This window comes from Cenococcum geophilum (assembly GCF_001692895.1).
Source record: "Cenococcum geophilum 1.58 unplaced genomic scaffold K441scaffold_48, whole genome shotgun sequence".
Classification (NCBI taxonomy): domain Eukaryota; kingdom Fungi; phylum Ascomycota; class Dothideomycetes; order Gloniales; family Gloniaceae; genus Cenococcum; species Cenococcum geophilum.
Genome location: NW_027137606.1, coordinates 3,089 through 21,330, shown reverse-complemented (window position 1 = coordinate 21,330; position 18,242 = coordinate 3,089). Strand labels below are relative to the sequence as shown.

General features: G+C 44.6%; 5 protein-coding genes across 5 annotated transcripts; 4 read left to right on the top strand and 1 right to left on the bottom strand.

Moving 5' to 3' along the window:
• Positions 1-2,570: 2,570 nt before the first annotated feature.
• On the top strand, positions 2,571-3,020 carry K441DRAFT_680404 (uncharacterized protein; the record flags this gene model as incomplete). The annotated part of the gene is made up of 2 exons (XM_067651367.1): positions 2,571-2,889; positions 2,995-3,020. The coding sequence occupies 2 exons, from the start codon at positions 2,571-2,573 to the stop codon at positions 3,018-3,020; spliced, it is 345 nt and encodes a 114-aa protein (XP_067499726.1).
• A 734-nt stretch (positions 3,021-3,754) lies between these two features.
• On the top strand, positions 3,755-4,053 carry K441DRAFT_666258 (uncharacterized protein). Its single transcript, XM_067649635.1, has 2 exons — positions 3,755-3,823; positions 3,864-4,053. The coding sequence occupies exon 2, from the start codon at positions 3,864-3,866 to the stop codon at positions 4,023-4,025; it is 162 nt and encodes a 53-aa protein (XP_067499725.1). The 5' UTR covers positions 3,755-3,823; the 3' UTR covers positions 4,026-4,053.
• A 3,770-nt stretch (positions 4,054-7,823) lies between these two features.
• On the bottom strand, positions 7,824-8,453 carry K441DRAFT_680403 (uncharacterized protein; the record flags this gene model as incomplete). Its single annotated transcript, XM_067651366.1, has 3 exons — positions 7,824-7,915; positions 8,090-8,143; positions 8,195-8,453. The coding sequence occupies 3 exons, from the start codon at positions 8,451-8,453 to the stop codon at positions 7,824-7,826; spliced, it is 405 nt and encodes a 134-aa protein (XP_067499724.1).
• Positions 8,454-9,705: 1,252 nt separating this feature from the next.
• On the top strand, positions 9,706-11,261 carry K441DRAFT_243130 (uncharacterized protein). The gene has a single exon (XM_067640725.1). The coding sequence runs from the start codon at positions 9,965-9,967 to the stop codon at positions 11,018-11,020; it is 1,056 nt and encodes a 351-aa protein (XP_067499723.1). The 5' UTR covers positions 9,706-9,964; the 3' UTR covers positions 11,021-11,261.
• Positions 11,262-13,071: 1,810 nt separating this feature from the next.
• On the top strand, positions 13,072-13,392 carry K441DRAFT_580100 (ankyrin repeat protein; the record flags this gene model as incomplete). The annotated part of the gene is made up of 1 exon (XM_067644361.1): positions 13,072-13,392. A coding segment is annotated over one exon (321 nt), but the record flags the coding sequence as incomplete, so codon positions are not given.
• Positions 13,393-18,242: the final 4,850 nt, after the last annotated feature.

Here is an 18,242-nt window from a genome sequence, read left to right as displayed (position 1 = left end):
AAAGAATTTAAAAAACGCTATAGGAAAGGTATAGAAGTATCGGAAGAGATTAGGTTAGGCAGTATTAAAAAAAAAAATTTATAAAAGAATAAGTCACCTAAGGGGGACCTAGGAAGAGCAGTTGCCGAACTACTTAAATCTATTTCCTTCTCTATTAGAGGAGAATCCGTTCTTTTATTACTAAGTTCCTACAAACCTTATTTTATAAGTTTTTACTCTTTAGAACAGACCTTTTTACAAACCTTCTTAAGACGGATCAACCAAGCAGACGCAGTAAGACGGGAATTAAGGGCTCTTTGCTAAGCTTTAGCAGCCTTATATTCCGCGTTATAAGAACAGCGTAGTTCCGCCAGAGTAATAGACAGTTTATTATCTAGCCGCGTAGCAGCAGATTAAATATGAGACCCTAAGATAAATTAATTAAGAAACTAGACGACTATTAAGAGTAATAGGTTATATATATTTAGCATTAGAGACGGAGCGAACGTCATAGGACAAATAAATATTTGCTTTAGTGCACTCTAAGTAAGAGAACGGTTATCGCAAAGATGGGTTCGCCAGCGCAATATAAACTAACCCCTCTTTTAAACAGCAAGAATATAGAGACGGCATAATCTCACTAAGAGATAATATTATAGTAATAGTGCGAGTATAACGGGCAGTTAAAGAAGAAGAAATTGCTTTAGGTATAATAAGTAATAATATTAACCAAATTAATTAGACGGATATTATACCTCTAGTAAATAACTTAGAGATATTTTAAATCTTTAAGAACGAAGATAAAGAGGAGGGAGATAGTGTTACGGACGCTTTAAGTATAATGTTATAACTACTAGGAGAAGAGTCGGAAGAAGCTAGTTAGTTAATTTAGGCATAGTCTAAGATGGAGCTAATAGAACTATGTGACGAGGAATGGTAACTAAGGTTATATGGAGTGATCTGTATAATCTATAGGATCTATATAATCCGCGATAGAGTAAATAGAGTATACGTACATTATGTATAAGAAGAATTTCATAGGAGTACGGTTATATATTTAAGGACCCTTAATCCCTACCTAGATAGTTCCTTCCTTATAGTGATTCTTAGAATATAATTAGAGTTAATCTATTAGGCAACCACTCCACCAGTTATTATTACGTTGTTAACTTTTATACTTGCATTTCCTATACACCTAGCCTAATAATAGGACCCATTATAGTTCTTGCTATAAGGTTCCGTTACAGAAGGCCTAGTTCTACTTAATCTCTTTTTTATAACTTCGCTCCTTTCTACTTACGTTATTTCTTTTATATAACTTAATAGCCTTAAGTTTAAGAGTATCTTTAGAGAGAAAGGCCTGAATGGTAAGATTAATAGTATGCCCCTAGCAGCGGATACGTTGTTAGATAGGATTCTAGGTAATATCCTTATTATTAGTAAGATATTTATGGATCGTATAATAAAGAGTATTATTTATTATAGAATTATCTGTAATAATAGCTTTAAGCTTTTATATAATCCTATACTCCTCTAAAACTAGGAGAAGAATATTCTATTATTTAGCTCTATTATAACTAGGCACCGTATAAAGGGTAAAAAGAGCTTTTTTCTGGGTTTTCTGGCTATTAATAAAGTAGGCGCAAACTGTAAGAAGAAGGTAGTTATTTAGAGACGTCTAGATATTAATAAAAAGATAAATACTTATTAATGTTAATTAAACTTATCTTTATATAATGTTTTTCTATAACTAAAAGGAATGGGTAATTATTTGAGAAATTTCTCTATACGTTGTTGTTATTAAATTAGACGACTTTGGGTTAAGAGCCTAATAGAAGATATAGAACTCTCCCTATTCTATAATTTAGAATAGAAGGTTTTATATAATAACTAAGTTAATAAGAGCTTGCTTAATAACTTCCTTATTTAGAACCTTTATAAGAATTATAGAATTAACTTTATCTGTTCTAAATTTTAATACTATTTATACCTAAAGTTCCTAAAGCTTTTTAAATGCTTACTCCTTTATATAAGGCTCTTTAAAGTTAACGGAGATTGCGTGGTCTTTTATAAGGTGTCTTTTTATATTTATAGTTAATAGTGCTGAGTAACTCTTGCACTAATTGCAGTATATAAGCCTTCGGTTCTTTTTATCGTATATTAGCTTGTTCTTATACGGTAGGCAAGTAAATTTATAGACTTAAGATTAAAGCTAAGCCTGTTGTGTGCTAGAGCTCTTAATTAAGCTAGGAGTATTTTTAAGAAGAGATAAATCCGCTTCTAAAGCCATGTTTGGTGTAATATTGCAGTAGAAAAGTAGTAAATTTAATGAAAGAAAAATTTGCGGGGATGCCAAGAGAATATCACGATACTTTGATCGATACGAGATATCGTATCGATCGTTGATCGTTGATCGTATTGAGATAAGATTAGATTTTGCCCTACCCTGATCCCGGGGGGTACAGATGATAGGCAGCAAGGCTGGAATGGATCTCAGATGTCAACCCCGTAGCTTATTTGCTTGGATTTCCCGCCTTTTTGAGCCTTCCACATTCTCTTCTTCTCAATGCTAGTCACCTCATCCCATCTTAATGGCTGATCCTATTTCCGTGCTTGGGTTGGCTATTAGCGTCGGTGTCTCACCAGGAGCTCTAAATTCTGGCTGCTACCCATCTTCGGTACCTAAGTATAACCCATCAGCAAGTCCTAGCAACCCTGGGGCGTCACATACGTCGAATTTAGGGATCTATACGCCCTATTTCGATTCAACACAAGGCTATTCGATGGAAGATCCCTATGGCCACCAACCTTCGTCTTCTTATCAGCCCGATCTAAATCCCGCCTTAGAATCGCCTCCAACTAAAAAACTCAAAACTGAGGAAAGCTACACGAAAAAGGATTTCTCGCACAGTATGTCGACCCGGCAATGATTTCAGCCTGGTGAAGGAATAGCCCGCGAAGTCATTACGGCAGATATACAACGAAATCTCGGCCCTGATGCACTGGTGCGACCAGGCGAAGGAACAGCGAATATGAAGTAGGTTTTTCCTTATTTTGAATCTGGGCTTGTACACAGACTAATAATGAAAAGGGCCTCCAGGGATACCGGCTTACTGCATATCGATGTCTCACTAGCGTAAGAGCGTCATCACCCTCTCTAACAAGCCCAGCGATTAACCAATTCTTGTACAGCAAATGGTTCAAGACTTAAGATTAGATTCTCGGCGGTGGCGAGCTGAAGTTCAAGGTAGGCGAAGCCATAGTTCGATCGCTTGTGATTTGAAACTGACAAGGAGTTAGTTGCATATCAGGATTCAAGGACTCATCGATCGAGACAGTATTATGGCCCAACAGCACCAGCACTTCCCCACGCGGAGTCAACTCAGGCGCAGCCGACCTATCCCTTTGTGTGGCAGAACGGACTTTTCGTATTAGGCGCTTTGGGCGTTCCTGCCTGGGTTAGCATGCTACAGGCACCCTAGCTAGCGTAATTTTATTAGCAAGCCTTACCAAAACGCGTCAGTATTGCGATGCCGATAAAGTGCTGTAGAAGGCTACTACTAAAAACACCTATATATATATTTTAAGGAAGTTAGGCAAAAAGCCGTAATATATAACGTTATAACTATAGGTTTCTACCCTTCCTCTATTAATCAGCTACTAATTATATAGGAAAATCCTCTATTAGAGTCCTCCCTTAAATTACTACTACTTATCCGCTTATACATGTTCTTAATATTAATAATAATAAGCCAGTAAAGGGCTAGCTTAAGGTTATCCCTTGACCCGTCAGGGCGAGCAGAGGGGAAGGCCTGTGCGCGAACACCAGAATCAGAACAACGCGTGTATCTCTATAGAATTCAACCATCAAATACACCACCACCATGCCTTCCAATTATACCAGAATCGATGCAGATCCTATTCAGAAGACTCAATATAAGGTTCCCCCAAATAAGACGGCGAAAATACCCCCCCCCAAGGCCTTGGCCACTCCCCGAATTCGAGCCTATCTTGTATTCCTGAGCACGGCCACCAAATCCTATTGATCTGATTGGTGGAGTCTTATCGATAACCTGCGTGCCCAAGTTGACGGGTCAAGGGATAAGGGAGGACGTGCTATATACGTTAAATGAGGTGTATTAAATGCTACAAGTGGTTAAACGGTTCAACCAGCGGTTATTCGATATCCAAGCGTCAATGAGGCGCCAGCGCCCTTGCTGCCGAGCAACCGCACTGACCAGAGGCTTCAACACCAAGCTCTATACGGTATAAAGCCTCTAGATTGGCTTATGAGGCGTACATATACGAAAAGTCCATGAAAAACTTGCCACACGAAGGGATTCCTACCCGCAGCCAAGCTACACAAACGTGCAGCCAAGCTACACATACGAGCAGCCAAGCTACACATACGAGCAGCCAAGCTACACATACGAGCAGCCAAGCTACACATGTGCAGCCAACCCGGGCGGGGCCAAGGTATCGGAGGTCCGGGTTAGGCTTGGCATAACCTCGGGTTACGCACGAGCCCCTAAGGTCCACGACATATCGTCCACATATCGCCTATATGTGGCTCGCTTCGTGGCTCGCTTCCCGGTCAGCTACGTTAATGGACATACAAGGGGGTACCACGTACGGGTCGGACGCCCCCACTGTCAAAAACCGTGCGCAATAGAGAGTATCTACACCTGATCCAACCATACAATTTCTCACCGAGATCACCACTTAGTATGGCCTCCATTTGCAGCAATTACAGCCTCGCAGCGATCGCGCATCTAATCTATATACTTTTTGAAGTCATTCAACTCTAATTTCTCCCATTCCTCCTTAATATATTATCGCACTTCCACCTCTGTTTTAGGAAATCGTTTACCCACTTAATACTTTAATAGTCGCCAAATATTCTCAATCGGATTTAAATCGGGTGAATTAGCAGGCCACCTTATCCTCTATACGTCGTTGCACTCGTGCAGAGCTTTCGTGGCGTTAGCCATATAGGAAGGTGCTCCGTCCTCCATTAAGATTACGTTTCCCCTGCCTATATATTACTCTATGTAAGCTTTGCAGTGTGTAGGTATTGAACGAGCAACTTAATTGTAAATCTATGGAAATCAAGTGGTATAAATACATAAAAGTAGACCGAGTCGGTGAGCGAGTCAAGGGCTAGGCAACTGAAACAAGGTGGTACGCTAGTGAGACAAATGACGTTTTGACATGGTACCGGTAGTCGGTTACACTCTACCTCTCTTTTATATGCGTAGATTGTAGGAACTATGTGCTCTCTATATACGTCTCCTGAGATCTTACCCCATTTCTTTTTAAATACCACCAATTTGCCCTTTCCGTAGAGAGAGATTGTTCTGTGTATTATCTAAGCACTATAGCCACGGAACTTAGGAAAGCAACAGCTGCTTAAATACTTCTCCTCCGGCTGTTAAGTTACGTATACCTTACCAAAGCCACCTGTTATAAAGGAGGCTTTATCTGTCTATAAAATCCGTGCCTATATCTAATTGGGCCAGTTATGGTGTACTAAGGCCTACGCAAGACGATCCTGCTTATATGCCTCTATAAGAAGTGGCTTCTCTATTGCAACACGACGGTGATATTACTCCTTTTTAAATGCAGTAATAAGTGTACGTCTGTAAGCTTGTACTCCCTCTAATTTAGCAACCTCTTTTAATAGTATATAACGGTAGTATACATTAATCGTGGCTCGCGTAATTAAACGTTTTTAAATGGGAGTATTAAGTATACAAGGCCTGCCTATAGGCTTTTAAGGAGTCTCGCTGTATAATATAATAGTAGAGCAAACAGTTATATATAGAAGTCGTAAGGAGGAAGCAATTTAAGTGTAGTTTTAAGATCCAAAGCGATGCTAAGAAAAGATATGGCAGCGTTCGCGGTAGGTAAGATATGTATTTGGTATTCGATTTGGGTCGACATTTTGACGTCGCGGAGGGTGGTGGCCACGGTTGGCGCGAACAAGAGCAGGCATTATGCTTAGAACGAGTATACAAGGATAAGATGAAGAGTTTTGCATACAAATAAGGTAGAAATCTCTTTTGTGGTGGTGTGAGAATTTTCAACTGCAGATACTCCGTATTGCGCACCGACACTGACAGGGGGGGCGTTACCCGTTCGTGGTACCCCCTTGTAGTCTACTACCCTTTGCGAAAGTATTGCGAAAATCAAAATTAAGCGAGCCTCCCTCCCGCAGACGTTCGTTTTATAATAATGCTTATACAACCACTAAAAATAAGTCTTATTTTATAAAATTAGTAAATAGAACTATAAAATAGATACTAATTTATAATTTTAAATATATAGCAGCTTAGTAAATAGTGTGGTTGTAGAAATTTAGGTGGTAAAGAGTCGGGCTAAGTATACCCTCTCTATCAAAACAATATACCCCCTATAGCCCCACTAATACAGCTCTATATTTTATAAATAAAGTTATATTTTATAGCCCTATGTTAGGGCTATAAAATAAGCCCTTATTTATATAAATTGGACTAATATTAGTGGAACTATGTGGAGTATTTTAGAATGGCCGCAAAACTTAAAATGAGGCTCTGCGCTGACTAACCTGACCCATCTACCCTAAAAATAAGCACCCCCCATAACTCTACTAAAACAGCCCTAAATTATACAAATAAGGGCTTATTTTATAGCCCTAATATAGGGCTATAAAATATAACTCTATTTATAAAATATAGAGCTGTATTAGTGGGGCTATAGGGGGTATATTGTTTTAATAGAGAGGGTATACTTAGCCCGACTCTCTACCACCTAAATTTCCACAACTACACTACTTGCTAAGCTGCCATATGTTTAGGGTTACGGGGCAGTATCTATTTTATAGTTTTATTTACTAATTTTATAAAATAAGACTTATTTTTGGTTGTTGTAAAGGTATTATTGTAAAACGAACGTCTGCGGGGGGAGGCTCGCTTAATTTTGATTTTCGCAATACTTTTGCAAAGGGTAGTAGACCAAAAAAAAAGGCCGAGCCCACAGTGTCGGAGCGGCCGAGACCCTCCTGCACTTTCATAGTCCCGGAACGCCTGTTATGTGCACTCCTGCGTGGATTGTTGGCTACCTCGAAGTATAAGCCCTAATTCAGGCAGGTAAGCATTACTGGAAGCAGACTCATACCAGAATACTAGGACTAATCCATAGATGCTATAACGGCTAATGCTCTTACGCTAAATGCTCCTTCTGTCAGTTTTATGTCAAGATTCTTCGTAATCAACAAGGTTTTAGAATACAGTACATTATTCACCCACAAGTTAATGATGAGTGTCCAGTACAACATATTATCGTCCTGTTGTTCCACTCAATGAATCTTGTTCACAGCTTCTATCGCCTTTCAACATACTCACCCTCGCTTGGTAGTTCTGACAGCGGGACTCTTGGCTCGCTATCCATCTCAGCAGAAGAGGGGCTGGTGTGCCAGCTCCTGTGCATATCCTGCGCATCTTCCCTGACCATTACAGGACCATACGCGGTTGTTTGGTTCGACCGTTGACTTCGCTGACCGCGTTTGTAGAGGAAAGCACCTAGGCCAGCAAGTATAAAAAGACCTAGTACTCCGCCAAGTACAGGCCCTGCGATCCACGCCTTTGAAGTTGAAGATTGGCTTGATGGGGCGCTCGAGGAGCTAGCTGCTTGCATGGGAACAATCAAGCTTGATGCTAGTGTGGGTAGAGTAAGCGAAGGGGTGGTGGTTGCGGAAACAGATGATACCGATGAGCTCGTTATGTTAATGCTTCTTATATACCTGTTCAGAATTCTTTATTATGCGGTCCATATTAAAGGCCGTATACTGCCTTACTTGAAATTGGTCACTGATACCCAACACGCATAGATATATGTCGCAGATGTGTCTTCCGGGGCGGCAAGTAAAGGTACGGCTGTGCAAGTATATGGGTCGATACTAGAGGGAAAAAGTCAGTTAACGAGCGGTCCTATGATGCTCAGGAGTCTAAGTAAGCCTACCAAACTATTGGACTGGTTGTTCGAGTCATTACCGGAAGTAACGTTGATCCAACGCATACAGTATTCATGTTGCAACCCTCCAACGCTTCGCAACACCGCCCGTACCACGTACCTCGAGTACCCCAAGTTGACCATTGAGATGAACTGATGCAATAAGTGGCAAGAGCTGCAAATAGTTACCCAGAATGCTTGATATTGACAAACGCTGCATACTTACTACTGTCTGACCAGAACCAGAATCCTATAAAGGCACTTTGGCTAGTAATAGATGCGTACAGGGCGGGATCGGTGATTGTGGAATACCCCGTCAGGCCGGTCCTGAATGTTGTAACGCCGGTCTGGTCACGTTTCAATATGCCAGATGGCGCAAGGTCTGCAGGAGTTGGAGTGATCCGTGGAAGGTCAGGAGTTTTCGCAGCTGCAACGAGTTGAAACATGCTTATAAGAGTAATAAAAAGACATGAAGGTGCCTGCATTTTGGATTGAAGCTTTTAATTCCTGTGGTGATTACAGTAGAGGAGGGGGGCTGAGTGATATATTATATATTATTATATAACTATTATATAAATAATTCTTTTTTACCTCTATTAAGTTTAATAGTTATATTTTTATATAAGTTATAATAACATTTAATATTTATATTTATATTATAAATAAAGGTTTAATATTATAATTTAAACTTATAATATATTTTATAATAACCAGAATTAGTTATTAAAAATATGATATAGCTTATTATTATATTTAATAGAATTTTTACTATATAGAAAAGTAGTGTTTTTTAGTTTATACTATAATGTATAATATTTTTGTATTTTTATATTATAAAAAGCTTAAGTTACTATATAATAAACTATATTTTAAATTTTATATCAATAGCTATTATAGCTATTTAGTTATAAGTATTTAAATAAATACTATCTATTTGCATATTTTAGTATTTAATAAGCTATATTTAAATTTTTATAAAATTCTATTAGAAGGTTATTAAGTTATAGGTTTTGGTAGGGAAAACCGTGCATTGAGTGGGACCGTGCACGGAGGGGGGAGAACCCGTATAGACTATGCATACGATGTGGGAAGAGTCTGCACGGGGCGGGGTTGGCCGGACTTTTCTCGACTAGCGTCACGCCCAGAGGGGACCCTGCAGCCCTGCTATTCACCATTCGTTTCTTTTGTCTAAAGACGACCTTATGCGACCCTTTTGTGGTAAAAACGTACCAGGCTGTTGCCCAACAGGATTCTCACTGCTTTGAAGGCTGCGTATCCGGCCCCCATGACCGAGATAATAGCATCAGATATGCCAGTAAGAGGCTCTACATTCAGCTCCCTATGTCTCCTCAGTGCGTCCTTCTGTGCCCGATCCCGATATGTGTATCTTTCGATGCGTGAGTGTTTGTTGGTTTCGACCTGCCGCCGATTCTGCAAGGCACGAAGAATATCCTCAAATGCTCTTTTCCATATCTTCATGAGACCGCGATATTAACTTTTTCAAGCCGCGACCGTCCCGCCAGCAGACGTGGGCGATGAGATTCGCAATGTTACCAATCTCTGGCCGGGCCCTGCTCCTGCTCGACCTAGCACCATAAGGACCCATTTCACTAGCATCAGTGGCTCTCTCCCCTTCGTGCAACATGCCAGAGCACGCAGCATTAACTTTGCCAACCGTACCCTAGGCTCCTCGCGCTCTTTGGCGAAAAGTTCGCCCAGCAATTCATGAGCGAGTCCTTCAGCTGGCTCGACCACATCGCCTTCGCGATGGCGCCGCTGGGCATCATCACGGCGATCGTGGGCGCCATCCGCGTTGGTGGGCCTTCGTAGATCCGCGCCGTCATCGGGCGCGCGCGCGAAAACCGCGCCAGCGCCGAGGTTGATCTGATGTCCTCGACGTCGCACGAGGTCTGCGAGTTGTGGAACGGCGAGTCGATTGTGCGCACGCTGGGACGCCCGCTGGTCAAGCAGCTAGTCGTGCTGAGGCGTGAGATCCATGATGGAGAGACGTTTGGGCTTTATACGCTGGAGTCGGCTGGGGGCCCTATGGAGTGGAAAGGTTGGGCGATTCGTGTCCCGTACGGCGCTGCCCGTGGCTGATTCCTATACAGTATATCAGGGCCCGTCGATATCACGATGGTCGATGGCATGGAGCGCTTCGGCACCATTGGCGAGGACGCTTTCGCGAGTCAAGACCGGGTTGGGGTTTAGTAAGAAGAGGTCGACTTGGAGCTCCTGGGATGTTGAGAGGGGGAGCAATTCGGATACCACGGCTACGGTTAGTATTGCTCCTGATACTGCGAAGGTTCGGGAAGGCACATCAAATACAGGCGACTCCAAGGGCAGCTCAGGCTCGGAAAAGAGGAGCTTGCAACCCACCTTGTCGAAGAAGGCCTCTGGCCAGCTCGGAAGGAAGTCTAGACTTGAAGAAGCTCCCAATATTCTTCTAAACCTTCATCATGGCAGCAACACAGGCGACCTAGTCTTCGCTGCCATATCTGGCACTATCTTGCAATTGGGAGTTCTTGTATTTTCCGGCTTCGCAACCTACTCTAGCAGCATCCGGTCCCATGTCCTTGACGGTCAGGATCGGTCGGGGTACGGTTACCCGCTACTAGCCATCGGCACTGTTCTACTAACGATCGGTATGATTATTGCGGCCTATGTCATTGAACAAAGCACGGTTGAAAAAAAATGGCGCGTCAAAACGAATTTAGACAACCCACCGGAGGAGGATACGGACTCAGATATTCACGTTCTCTGGCTTCAGAAGCAACACGTTGTCGGCGACCAAAGTTTCGACTCGTTTGTGCTTCAGGCAAAGGAACACCGAAAGGAGATCTTCACTTCCCGTCGTTCTCCAGTGCTTGCGGAGAGCATCCTCATGGACAACATTTCGCCATCTGCAGACCCCAGGAAGAAAACCTGGCTAATCAAACGCATATCCAAGAGCATAGCCAGAAATCGTTCTGAGCTGCTCACGTTGCTTGGGGCATTCCTCGGGCTATCCGGCTTCGTTCTCCAGTTCCAAGGCTTCCGTGGTGTCAACTGAACGTGCGCACTGGCGCAGCTGGCTGCCATCGCCATCATGACTGCGCTACGGGCCTGGGTCCGTCGCGGCCTCATCGTGCGCCCACGCGCAGACCGCGTCATCCACGAGCATGAAATGGACTGGCTGGCCGACAACATGGCCTCACAGCGAACTCAATTTTGGCCTGAAGACGAAAAGAGCACACACTCGCTCGACGTCCCCTACGACCAAGAGTTCCATAGCAGCCAGAAATGGACTATCACGTTTGCCTACCGTGGCTTTCTGGATGGGCCTGGGCCCGAGGACTATCGGAAGCAGTGGTCGCGCCAAGGACAGCGAGCGGTAGATATTAGACGTAGGCTGGGCTCTTTGACAAAGTGGGCTGGGCCCGTATCGGAGCCTGCAGCGGTGGCTGCAGCAGCCATTAAGAACGTGATGGACACTTTCCTCGAAAAGGGCGATAGGTTCGTTTGGATTCTTGACATACCGCTGGGCGAGTCTATCTACCAGATCAGAATCGTTGTCAATCGAGAAGCATCCGAGGAGGTCAAAGGGGGCAGCAGCGGCCAATTAAAGGGGAAGAAGCAGTGGAAAGACCTTTCAGTAGAGATTGAGGCAGTGCTGTCATTGTGGCTCTTCGACATCAAAAACAACGCCGCTGATACTGGTGGAGATGATTGGAATGACCTTACGACTAAGGAGGCGGGTCCCCAGAAGAGGTCCCGACACATACTAGGGCCTAATACGAATAACTGCCTGAAATTGGACGTCGCTTGGTGGATTAGTAATGATATCGCTCCCGACGAGAGAGTTGAGGCGTATGAGGAAGAGATTAAGTCGTTGAATAGGGAGATTGTTATTGGATATCGGGATGTACGGATTCAAAGCGATGAATCTTGTGAGTACCATCACATATCGCCGTTTCGCCTTGTGTTCAGAAATAGCAAGAAAATGGATTAATCCGATCGTTATCTACAGTATACAAGGTTCCTTCCAGGGATAAACCGATTACAACTTTAAGTGTTCCTTCCGCGGCGAACCTGGAGCGTCTGCTCGCCCAACATATATTTTCTGGGTTCATGTGGTCGGTTGCGGACCACATCTCGTCCGAAGAGCTTGCTCGGCCTGTCACTTTCAAAACCTTCGACACATTCAATATATATGACCAGAAGACATGGGGTTCCTGCCGCATCGAAAACCCCAAGTTGAATACCCTCATTAGAGATGTCCAGCGGACCGGGATTGGAACCCTTGAGGAAACATCGATGTTCATTATACCTCCCCTTAGTTGCTCCGGCAAGCTCCCCAGCGAGTCCATTGTGGAGCTGATTCGAGAAAGAGTTCGAGATAACGAGACTAACCGCCACTGGGAGGAATCGTTTCAAGTCTATTCGGAACTAATCAAATTGATCAAAGGCGGCGTCACCGATCGGCTCCTCTATAAAGCCGTTGCCGCCGTAGTCGAGTTCCTATTGATTGCGCAGCAGTCCGACATTACAAGCACTATGGTTGAATCGCTAGACACAATTAAGAAGAGCTTGATAGACAAGACCAATCTGCGAGATGGACACTCACTTGGAAAAGTAACTAATGACCTCCGAAAACCCTACGCGTGGCAGATGCGCAGTGGCGAGTACGGCAGCCTTTTTGAAGGGCTGCTTCCTAACAACATCGCCGATGAGCCTCTCTCTCAGGCCGAGGAGAACCGACTGACTCGTCTATTTGGGTATACAAGATGTCATGTGGCGCTTGTACACAGCAGCCATGACCTGGAATCTGATAACTGGCACACATACATCTTCTCAGGCGATATCCTGGGCTGGACGCCGCTTCACTACGCCGTTCTCCGCAGCCCAAAGTTTTACGACAAATATGCAAAGTTGCTCAACATTTCAGCCAGAGATGACCCAAGGGATATCGCTGAACGGACTCCGCTGCATTACGGAGCCAGGTCGGGCAGCTGGCATTTAGGACAGTCTCTGCGCAAGCACTCCGACTTGAATGCCCGAGGCAGAGACGGCATGCTGCCGCTACATTGGGCAGCAAAGTGCGGAAACTTAGTCATAGCCAAGATGCTGCTCAAGAACGTGCCTACAGTCGACATCCCTGATAACTACCAGAGAACCCCGCTACACCTCGCTGTGATAGAAGGACATGAGGCCATCGCGCTGTCACTCCTTGAGGCCAAAGCCAATGTAGAGGCGAAGCTCTGGGATGGAGACATGGCGCTGCATCGGGCATCGCAGCTTGGACATGCCAGGATCGTGCACGCTTTATTAGAAAGGGACGCCAATGTTAACGCGAAGGGGAAGGAGGGGGAAACCGCACTGCATTACGCATGCGAGGGAGGCCATACCGATATCGCGAGGATGCTGCTCAAGAAGGGTGCAAACCCCTCTGAATATAATGACGCCCGAAGAACCCCTCTCCACCTTGCGGCAGATAACGGCCATCCCGCAATTGCAAACCTGCTTATTGATCACGGGGCCGATATTAACGCTCGCAACAATACGCAGAGCACTCCGCTACTTTCGTCGGCATGGAGTCGCCAGCCGAGCGTAGCTGAAGTGCTCCTCGAACGAGGCGCAGACATCAAGCCGGTAGGCCGAAACGGCTACCACCCGATCCTCCTTTCTTCCAACAGCCCTGATATGATGAAAATACTGCTCAGATACGGTAAAGGCATACCTGAACTCGATGGCTTTAAGCGAACCGCCCTCGGCTGGGCTATGGACGAAGAAGTTGAGCCTGTTGTCGAGATGCTCCAGCAAGACCTCGACCCCGCCTATGACTCTGCCGCAAACGACACCGGCCGTACCCCTCTTCATAAAGCCGCAGACGCTGGAGACATCGCTAGAGTGCGCGGCCTTCTCGACAGTGGCGCTGATGTTAACGCAGCTTGCAAGAAGGGCGACACGCCTCTGGCTCTCGCCGCATGGCGCGGCCACGACCCAGTCGTCTCCCTCCTACTCGACCGCGGCGCCGACCCATCCCAAAAGAACAACGCCGGCCACACGGCTTTGCATAAGGCCGCCGTACGCGGCAAGACACGCGTAGTCCGCCTACTACTCGACCACACTGGCGCTAACAGCGTCGACGTAAACGCCCGCACCGACGACAGCGCCGACACAGCACTCACGCTGGCATCATGGTGCGGCCACCTCGACACCGTGGAGCTCCTGCTGGACCGCGACGCGGACCCCTGCGCCGTCACCAGCGGCGGAAACAACGGCATGCACCTCGCAGCCTCGCGCGGCTTCACCGCCGTGATCACGCTGCTGCTCGACCGCGGCGCTGCCATGCGACAGGAGAACCCGGACGGCTGGACGGCGTTGGACTGGGCTGCGTATAACGGGGCCGCAGCGCTCGTGCAGACGCTGCTGGCGCATCCGCGCAACGACGGCTGGCAGCTCCACGCGTCGGCCGCGACGGGGAAGACGGCGGTGCATATCGCGGCAGAGCAGGGGCATCCGAGCACCGTCATCGTGCTGCTGGATGCGGGGGCGGACGTGGACGCGGTGGCGGCGGCGGGGGATACGCCGCTGCATTTGGCGGCGGCGAAGGGGCATGTGGAGGTTGCGGAGCGGTTGCTGGAGAGGGGGGCGCGCTTGGATGTCGTGAATGAGGAGGGGAGGACGGCGAGGCAGGCCGCGGAGAGGAATAATCGGGAGGCTATGACTGAGTTCCTATTGATGGTGCAGTAAATGGGTATGAGTAGCGGGAGCGTTTAGTAGCAAATGGTATCTGATATCGGTGCCAATTTATGCAACGTAATACCTGATGGAAAAGCAGTGACTAGGGCAGCTGGCTATTGGTGATTTTGCAGGTGATGAGCAAGGTGTTTAGCGTGTATATGAAAGATATTCTGTGAGCTCTAGTACATTCTGGCCAGGTCACTTCATTGAGGTATAACATCAGCTACTTAACGGCAAGCCCTAAGTTTGCTCCTAGCTTACCTCGCTCAGGTCTTGCCTTATGCTGCTGACGCGTCCTATATCTATAGCCCGTATACAAATACTAACACTAACAAACCCTTCTATCTTAACTATATACTAATGTCTCAGGATACCGGAAGCATTCGCCGAGTCCCTAATGAAAATTTTGGGTATTTCCGTTACCTTTTTCGAAAGTGCTACGAAAATCAAAATTACTACCGTTTTCGAAAGTATTGCGAAAATTGAATTAAGCGAGCCCCGCCCGCAGTATCGAATTTAGGTGATCTCACCATACAAATCGTATGACTACCACGCATACTACGCTTGCTGTTCTTTAATTACTTATGAGGCTTGAGTATTACATTGTATCGCTTATATAGCTCGATTTTCTGGTGTTGCAGGCGCAATGGTAAACCGTGATAGCCTTCGGAAATGAGCTGCCAGTCAATCTATAGGGCCTTCTCAGGCAACCAAGCGCAATACTACCTTGCATGTAGGCCTCCGTACCGTTCTAGATCGTTGCCCACTTTAGCCGCTTAGTTCTGGTAAGGACGATGAGGATAAGGATGAGGATGAGGACGAGGAAAAGGAAGAGGAGGGGAGGCCCAAGAGTCGGATGAGGATTTAGATTAGGGCGAAGACGACGAAGATAAAGACGACGCAGGCCTAGTCGATCCAGATATTTACTAGCCACCTTAAGAGCCACCGGATGAGGAAGTAGGCTTTAGAACAGCAAGTGGGCGTATTATTCAACTAAGTCGAGGAGCTACTAAAGCTCTTGAAGCTGTTAAAATTGCATAAGTTGCTAGAGCTACTAAGGCCTCTAAGTCGACTCGGCGTACTTAGAAGCCTACTAGACGTTTAAGCCAGAAGAGTTTAAATCCAAAGTTAGCCTCTAAGAAGAAGCTTACTAAATTAATAAAGGCTTTAAAGCCTTTGCTAAGACAAAAGAATGCAACTAAGGAAGCTATTACGATAGATTTAAGCTCGCCGGCTCCCTCGGAGTCTGAGGTAGTATTTTAATACTATATAGCAATTTAGAAAGCTCGGGTAGGAGAGGAAGATCTTACTTCTACTTCTACGCAGCGTATAGTCGGTAGAGAGCTTCTTAATAAGATTAGTTCCTAGATTGATGAGGTTAAAGCCAATATAGTAGGTAAATCCTTTGAGGATAAGTATTTTATTAGGGCAACAGCTTCCTATAATCGCATTATGGCTCGTAATATAGTACCGTAAGACATTTACTCTACTAGGCACGTCTACAACCTTTATCAGATTATAAGAACGTGGCATATAGAGGGCAGGAAAGGGCTACGCGTAGAGGTAGTAGTTATATTAACTAAGAAGCCTATACCGGAAACTACAGTAATATACGCCTCTCCCTATGCCCTTAGTATTAAGGCGCTCTAAAGAGCCTTACCAGCAAGTGCACTTTTATTAAATATTCTTAAGGCCGGAGCTACATCCAGTACACCTAAAAAGAAGGGTAGATTAAGTGCTACTATTACCCAACACCTTTCTCTACCCGACGATATTTTATTAGAAGTTCTTATAGGAAATCTAGCTCCTTTAGTAGCCTTCCAGTAGCCCTACTAATTAAAGATCTATTTAAATAATGGAGGCACCTGTTAGGTAAATAGAAACATAGAGCTGCCCTATTTTTATTACCCGGTTAACCACTTTATATTAAAGGCCTGGGGTAAGCAAATTAAGGACGGCAAGGCTTCTAAAGAGGCGCCTCCTGCGCCGCTTGCTGTACGCCTTTCAACTAAGAATAGGGCCACGGGAGGCAGCAGTAGTGGTGGTAGTAGAGGGGGGGGGGGCGCATGGGCCTAGGGGGTATTTTCAAGCAGGAGCTAACGATTTTGGCTACCATCCTCCCTATAGTTAACCTAGCTACCCCCCCTAAGGGCTACTACCTACCTACTATATAACTACCGGAGTGTAACAGAATCTATACTAGGCACCTATATAAGCACCTTAACAGTCTCCGGTAACTCTAACGCCGGTAGCTACCATATAGGTAATACCGGCAGCGCCACCAACTAGCCCTATTAGTAGCGACTTAGATTCTAAGAAGAGGCTCCGCGAGTTCTTTAACTGGGTAAAAAGGTGACCTAGCTAGGTAACTCTAAAGCTTATAGCGGAGCTTAAGACTATCCTTAATACACTTATTAATAACTTCTATAACTTAGAGGCGCTCCGCTTAGAAATATCTAAGTAGGCATAGGTAGATAAGTTAGGCCTTATAGTAGGGCTCCTACCTTAATTAAGGCGTAAGCTTAAGACCTTTTAAGCAAACTAAAAGGGATAGTAAGTTTTTAATTTCTATAAGGGCACTACCTAAATCTAAAAAATCGCACTCCTAACTAGTTTTCTACTAGGTAGCCGGCCTATTAAAAGTATCCTTAAGTTAAGTGACGAATTCCTATATACTATAGTCTAAATTATAGGAACGTACCAAAGCTCTTATAGTCCTAAATTAAGTAAATATTTAGTCAAATCTATGCCTTTAAGTCATAAAAGGAAAGCTTAATTGGGTTAAACTCTAGGCAGTATAGAGAAAGATACTTAATAGAGACATTAGCGGCGGCGTAGAGCTCTATAAATTCCTACACCTAGTTAGATTATATAGCTATAATATATATATAACTACTCTCTTACTTAACTCTTATATATTAAGGCGTTATCTAACACTAAGACTATATAACTAGGTATACATTGCGGTAGAATAAAAAACTTAATCTAGGCATTAAATATTTTAGACGTAATTAAGCCCTACCATATAAGAGTCCTAGGGAGGAAGCCGTTAAGTAAATACGTAGGTAGAATACTCTACCGTTCTAAGCGCTTAATTAATACTATATTAATTGCAGGAAGGTTTATAGGACTCTAACCAAACTTCCTATAGCTAGTCCTCTTATTAGCGCCCAACTTATTAATAAATATAAGGCGATTAGAGTCCCTTTTAAGCAGCACGAAGATCTTTAGATCGCTCCTGCGCTCTGCGCTGTATAATATTACAATCGTCCCATAGGAACCAGGCCATCTTATTAAGGTAGGCAGTAGGGCGGTCTTCTAAGTAGGCAAGAAGCGCCTGTGAATGAGATTAGTATACCCAATACTATGATGTTATATATTATGAACTCGCTTATATTCCGCTTGTATATTACTTAGTCGCCCAATCTTAAGATTTAGTAGGGGGTATGGCTCTCTATAGAGGTCCAAGTTAAGCTGGATACGGTATATAGTTGAAAGGTGTAACTTAGTAGCTGCCGCGATACATTTGACCGTCCAATCAAATAGAA